This window comes from Salmo salar, chromosome 10 (assembly GCF_965601325.2).
Source record: "Salmo salar chromosome 10, fSalSal1, whole genome shotgun sequence".
NCBI classification, from domain to species: domain Eukaryota; kingdom Metazoa; phylum Chordata; class Actinopteri; order Salmoniformes; family Salmonidae; genus Salmo; species Salmo salar.
In genome coordinates, this window is record NC_138300.1 from 115,330,906 (window position 1) to 115,337,812 (window position 6,907).

General features: G+C 43.2%; 1 protein-coding gene across 1 annotated transcript; it reads left to right on the forward strand.

Annotated features, from left to right (window-relative positions):
* Window positions 1–461: 461 nt before the first annotated feature.
* Window positions 462–6,002, forward strand: LOC106561611 (actin, alpha cardiac muscle 1). The gene is made up of 8 exons (XM_014125732.3): window positions 462–599; window positions 2,100–2,251; window positions 2,890–3,129; window positions 3,308–3,392; window positions 3,566–3,727; window positions 4,127–4,318; window positions 5,191–5,372; window positions 5,601–6,002. The coding sequence occupies exons 2-8, from the start codon at window positions 2,123–2,125 to the stop codon at window positions 5,742–5,744; spliced, it is 1,134 nt and encodes a 377-aa protein (XP_013981207.1). The 5' UTR covers window positions 462–599; window positions 2,100–2,122; the 3' UTR covers window positions 5,745–6,002.
* The last annotated feature ends 905 nt before the right edge of the window (window positions 6,003–6,907 follow it).

A 6,907-nucleotide genomic window follows, 5' to 3' on the forward strand; every position in this document is an offset into this window, starting at 1 on the left:
CTACATTTATATTGATTAAAACAGTCTTGTCATTGTATGTCTTTATATGACTTTTGTCCACTCCCATTGCTACTGAGTCTCTGAAACGTCCTTTGAAGGCCTGGCGGAGGTTCCATAAAGGCTTTGCGTTGTCACTTGTCTCTGGTTGGTTGGCTGTAACACTGTGTTATGAATTACAGACAGACATACAGACAGACAGACAAAGGGCCATATCTCCATTATGACTGATGCACCAGACCTTATTAATAGTGGCCTCCAACATGCCTTTCTCTGCAGACGCATCATCAACCTGTCTTCCAGTTGTCCAACTATAGACCAGGGCTCCGCCAACCAGCTATAAATTATCAGAGGCCAAATGAGACTCTTGAGTGAGTGTGTGTGCACGTGTGTGTGTGTGTGTATGTGCTTTTCAGTTCCGCATTGGTTTGTAAGGGTGACAATGTCTCCTAAAAAGGCCTGAGGTTTTGAAGGTATGTGATGGCATGGGTCCTGCCTATTCCTATTTAAATTCAGAGAGCAGGTGAGCCAGGCGCACTCTCCTCTCGTCTCTCTCTCTTTCAAGGGACTGTAACACATCGCCTCCTGTCCAGCTCTCCAGGGTAAGTCCTGCACACATGCAATACTCTGTTTCAATGGGATTATGGGATTACCGTAATAGTAATTTATCTCATAGTATTACATTTACGCTAGTCATTTGGCAGATGCTATTCTCTCAGTGACAACTATTCTCTCAGTGGCAACTTACGACCAGTGGCTTTATCATAATTACCACACATGACCATGTAATCTATACGTATCATTTATACTTAAACACAGAACACACAGTATGTTACAGGCATGTGTGGACCCCAGGAAGAGTAGCTGCTGCTTTTGCAACAGCTACTGGGGATCTTATTAATAAATACCAAATACCAAATATGAGAGAAAAAGAGCCATTCAAGCATTTTCTGACAGATTATGTTACTATATAAGTGATCTCACAACCACCCTGCTAATATGGGTAGGAAATGCAATACAAGTCCTTGCTTTAATAGATTTTTAAGAACTTCTTTTGGTTGTGTTTTAGGCTGTTGGTTAAGACCAACACAGAAATACCTTTTAAGCACTTAAAGCGATTAAAATGTAACACTAGCCTCTGTTTTGTACATTACAATAACATAACAGTTAGTCAATCAAATCATTGGTCAGTCAACTAAAAGTGAGTTATGGGTCCAGCATGGCATATGAGAACAGCACAGACAGTCAGCACAGACAGTCAGCACAGACAGTCAGCACAGACAGTCAGCACAGACAGTCAGCACAGACAGTCAGCACAGACAGACAGACAGACAGACAGACAGACAGACAGACAGACAGACAGACAGACAGACAGACAGACAGACAGACAGACAGACAGACAGACAGACAGACAGACAGACAGACAGACAGACAGACAGACAGAATGAGACCACAATGGGAAGGGCAGCTACTGTTAAAGACATGCTCTGGAACTTTGGCAACTATTAAGCCTTTTTTAAACCTTCCGCTTTGGGCTGGATGTGTCAATGTGTAGTTCATACATCCATAATCTATGAGCAGAATTACTGTTTTACATCAATTAGCCACAAAATCCCTAGTTTGAAGTGACTGTTTTTCTGGAAGCTGTGCTTCTCCATTTTCCCTCCATTTTCCCCCATGTGAGCCAGCAACCTAGTAATTAAATGTAAACCAATGAGCTTCAGTCCCTCGCCACTTGAGTGACAGCTAGCAAGAGTCACATCATGCACACACAGCAGAGAGAGAAAGCAATGACATGGTGCACATATCTGCACATATGTGACGTAGTAATTTTCAGGGACCACTCGTGAGCGCTACTTTCAGAACTACTGGCTAAAAAGTAAACTCTAATGCGGTAATACCTTATTTTGTTACTACCATATGCTGTGTGTGAAACACATTGCACTCTGATACACCTGACAACTGGTCTGTTGGTGGTGTGTGTGTGTGTGTGTGTGTGTGGTGTGTGTGTGTGTGTGTGTGTGTGTGTGGTGTGTGTGTGTGTGTGTGTGTGTGTGTGTGTGTGTGTGTGTGTGTGTGTGTGTGTGTGTGTGTGTGTGTAGGCCCACAGTAACCAGACTCAACCATGTGTGACGAGGAAGAGACAACAGCCTTGGTATGCGACAACGGCTCAGGACTGGTGAAGGCTGGCTTTGCCGGTGATGATGCCCCCAGGGCAGTGTTCCCCTCTATTGTGGGGCGCCCCCGTCATCAGGTCAGACCCCATCTTACTCTCCTCTACTACCCTTCCATGTCAATCAGAGGGTCATTCCTGAAATAGAGCCGCAACACTATTGTTAGTCTGTCATTGCTTCTACAGTATGGCTAACCTGGGCTCAGATCTGTTTGTGCTCTTGCCAACTACATTGCTGTCATTACCAAGCCAAACATGGCATGACGACGAGTGAAAAGGAGTTGGCATGATGGCACAAACAGACTGGCACTCAGACTACAGTACGGGCACGTTTCCTGAAGCCAGATGAAGCCTAGACCTGGGCAAAAAAAAAACATTCAATGGAGATTCTCTATTGAGCATGCTTTTTAGTTTAGTAGGTTTAACCTGGGTCTGGGAAACCAGACCGTGTGTGTGTCATTTGCAGATCAATATGTGTCTGTTGCTGTTCACGTTCACATCTGGACCACAGGAGGCTGCTGAGGGGAGAACGGCTCATTATAATGGCCGGAATGGATTAAATGGAATGGCATCAAACAGCTGGAGACCATGTGTTTGATGTATTTGATACCATTCCACTAATTCCACTCCAGTCACTACCACAAACCCGTCCTCCCTGCTGTGACCTGTACCTACTGTACACATGAATGAGCCTTGCCTGTCTCTCGATTCCCCTGCAGGGTGTGATGGTGGGTATGGGTCAGAAGGACTCCTATGTTGGAGACGAGGCCCAGAGCAAGAGAGGTATCCTGACCCTCAAGTACCCCATTGAGCATGGCATCATCACTAACTGGGACGACATGGAGAAGATCTGGCATCACACCTTCTACAATGAGCTGCGTGTGGCCCCTGAAGAGCACCCCGTCCTGCTCACTGAGGCCCCCCTCAACCCCAAGGCCAACAGGGAGAAGATGACCCAGGTGGGTCACCTGCCTTAATTAATCCAATTACCTGGCTGGTAATCTTATGCTGTTGAGCATTACAACATAACTAATGTTGATTGATGATATTATTATATTTGCGTTATATATTTGCGTTATATTATTATTATTTGCATTGCCAAATAATGGATTTATGAGCCTGTTTTCTTCCTGGCAGATCATGTTTGAGACCTTCAATGTGCCAGCTATGTATGTGGCCATCCAGGCTGTGCTGTCTCTGTATGCCTCTGGTCGTACAACAGGTGAGTGCGCCTCCTAACCCAAAACTGACTACTGTAAAAAAGTGACTTACGGTACAGCGAATGCATACATTTTAGAATATTTGGCACCAGCAGGAATGAAAAACCCACAACCCTGGCATTGACCACTATGATGCTCGTCAGTGTGTTTGTACTAATGTGTCTCACCTGTGCAGGTATTGTGCTGGACGCTGGTGATGGTGTGACCCACAACGTGCCCGTGTATGAGGGTTACGCCTTGCCCCACGCCATCATGAGACTGGACTTGGCTGGCAGAGACCTGACTGATTATCTGATGAAGATCCTCACTGAGAGAGGATACTCTTTCGTTACCACCGGTAACCATGGAGACCTTTTAGATACAACCAAACTCATCTACAACTATATCAATATTGACAGAAATGTTTATTTTGTACCTTCTAACAGTATCATAAAAAATGTCACCTTTCACCCAGTTTATATGATGTGTCAACACCTGACTTTTTTGTTTAATTGCATCTTGTCACCTTTGTTGATCTCTCATTATCTTACAGTGTATCCTATTGGCAAAATAGAGTAACTGCAATCCTTCTTTATTTTCCTAGTGTAGTGACTGTGCCTGTAGAAGAGCCTAATCAGTGTAGTTAGAATTGACACATAGGTTAAGGTCCCCCCTACAGTTACCGTTTCTTCCTTTATGCCTGTCCACGGTTGGCAACATGATCTCACAAACTCAATGCTATACTTGAATCCCACAGCTGAGAGAGAGATTGTCCGTGACATCAAGGAGAAGCTGTGTTACGTGGCCCTAGACTTTGAGAATGAGATGGCCACCGCTGCCTCCTCCTCCTCTCTGGAGAAGTCCTACGAGTTGCCCGATGGACAGGTCATCACCATCGGTAACGAGAGGTTCCGTTGCCCAGAGACCCTCTTCCAGCCCTCCTTCATCGGTCAGTACAAAATCTTACAACTTCACAATGTTCTATAGCCTGGTCCCAGATCAGTTTGTCTTGTCAACTCCTATATGGCTGTTGTCTCCTATATGGCTGTTAGATCTGGGACCAGGCTAGATATTCTGTGCTGTAGCACAAGTAATGCATACAAGATCATGCAGGATAAGAGGAAGTAAAAGTCACCATATGGGTCATTCATGAAGGATATTTATTATTTATTTATTTATTTATATCATTTTCACGAGAGTACTCTATGTGTCATTATTTCATTGTCTATTATATCTTGCTTATGAAGTTTGTGGTTTGGTTTTATCCTCTCTTTTCCAACGGAGGCTTCACTACACATGACAAGGCTCAGAATCCATTGCTCTGTTGCTCTATTCTCTTGCCCAAGACTGTTTGTCCCATACGTATGCAGTTCAGAATATGGGTGTAAAGACTGTTATTTGTTATCCCCATAGGTATGCAGTTCAGAATATGGGTGTAAAGACTGTTATTTGTTATCCCCATAGGTATGCAGTTCAGAATATGGGTGTAAAGACTGTTATTTGTTATCCCCATAGGTATGCAGTTCAGAATATGGGTGTAAAGACTGTTATTTGTTATCCCCATAGGTATGCAGTTCAGAATATGGGTGTAAAGACTGTTATTTGTTATCCCCATAGGTATGCAGTTCAGAATATTGGTGTAAAGACTGTTATTTGTTATCCCCATAGGTATGCAGTTCACAATATGGGTGTAAAGACTGTTATTTGTTATCCCCATAGGTATGCAGTTCAGAATATTGGTGTAAAGACTGTTATTTGTTATCCCCATAGGTATGCAGTTCAGAATATTGGTGTAAAGACTGTTATTTGTTATCCCCATAGGTATGGAGTCTGCTGGTATCCATGAGACCACATACAACGGCATCATGAAGTGCGACATTGACATCCGTAAGGACCTGTACGCCAACAACGTCTTGTCCGGCGGTACCACCATGTACCCTGGTATCGGTGACCGCATGCAGAAGGAGATCACAGCCCTGGCCCCCAGCACTATGAAAATCAAGGTATGTATAATATATGCATCTTATTCTCTTTGATAATTACATCCACCTAACCTTACCACCATCCAATTACTGTGAGTCAATTATTTAACAGTGATGAACCTAAAAGTACTTTGAAGAAAAAGTTTCAAAGTACCCTTGGTGAAGCAAAGTTTGATTAGTATAGACACTTGACTTTGCATAAAACCCCAACTTGACTCGGTCCTAACCGCTGACTATCGCTCCCTGTAGATGATTGCCCCCCCTGAGCGTAAATACTCTGTCTGGATCGGCGGCTCCATCCTGGCCTCCCTGTCCACCTTCCAGGCCATGTGGATCAGCAAAGACGAGTATGAGGAGGCCGGGCCCTCAATCGTCCACAGGAAGTGCTTCTAAATTACACTCACCTCTTATCTCGACTCTCTTCCTGCCCTAAAATCATTGCTCTCTGTTTTTCTCATGTGTCTCTAATCCCCACAAACAACCCATTGTATTTGTTTACTATTTGTGCAATCTGTATTATGGGTCATCGGACTATCAGGATATTTACAAGAATTTCGCTACACCCGCAATAACATCTGCTAAACACGTGTATGTGACCAATAAAATTTGATTTGATTTGATATTGCTAAATAAATGAATTCTGCCTTTTGACTTCCCTGTGCAGTTGCCCATGTGACCTTATGACCTGTTAGTTGTTATGCAGTTGCCCATGTGACCTTATGACCTGTTAGTTGTTATGCAGTTGCCCATGTGACCTTATGACCTGTTAGTTGTTATGCAGTTGCCCATGTGACCTTATGAAACGTAATATAATCAGGTTCATCAAAAGTAGTTTGACAAAAATGACTTCTTCCAGGACAATTTTGCACAATCACAAGTCTACAGTGTTAACAGATGTCACAGAGCATGGAGAGTAACTGCATTTCCATTCCACTAATTAGACATTCTGGGATATGCTTATATATTATTTACACATATGACATTTGACATTTTCTGTTGAAAGCTTTCTCAAACATAGAAAAAAAATGCTAATATACTTCCATTATTATCTGAGTGGACTCCATACATTTACATTACAACTACACATCAAATGAAGTGGTTTGGGTTTGATGTTTAGTTTGATGTAGATGAGGTCCCAGTTGAAATATACTGTAATGTGACGCAAAGCCCACTGGGTGGCAGAAGTTAGTCTTTTCAGGGCGGTGAAGTCACTCGCCACGACCCGTTTAGTAAGCTCTTGGGTGTTGTTTGCACACTAGCTATATGATGACAAACAGTCAAATATGTTGCAGGCAACAGATACATCAACATACAGAGAATATTATTTAATCTGTACAACAGGTTAGATAATATTTAGAGCCACAGCCAAATGTAGTAGCAGTGTAGACATGCACTGTTGTCTCCATCCTCCCAACATGAGAAGAAGACATGTAATTACAATCTAGGACAGAAGCGGTGTGTACCATGGACGTTTCTTTCTAACGACACTCTGCTACATGCTGTATTCCCTGCTGAAAAGGGAATGTCTCGTCTGCTTCTTCACGTGGTACCAATCA

Bases quoted from the DNA above. Each gene is read 5' to 3' on its own strand.
- LOC106561611 (XM_014125732.3), top strand. From the start codon at position 2,123: ATGTGTGACGAGGAAGAGACAACAGCCTTGGTATGCGACAACGGCTCA. The intron at 3,130-3,307 runs GTGGGTCACCTG...TCTTCCTGGCAG, and splicing joins ACAGGGAGAAGATGACCCAG to ATCATGTTTGAGACCTTCAA. The intron at 4,319-5,190 runs GTCAGTACAAAA...TTATCCCCATAG, and splicing joins CTTCCAGCCCTCCTTCATCG to GTATGGAGTCTGCTGGTATC.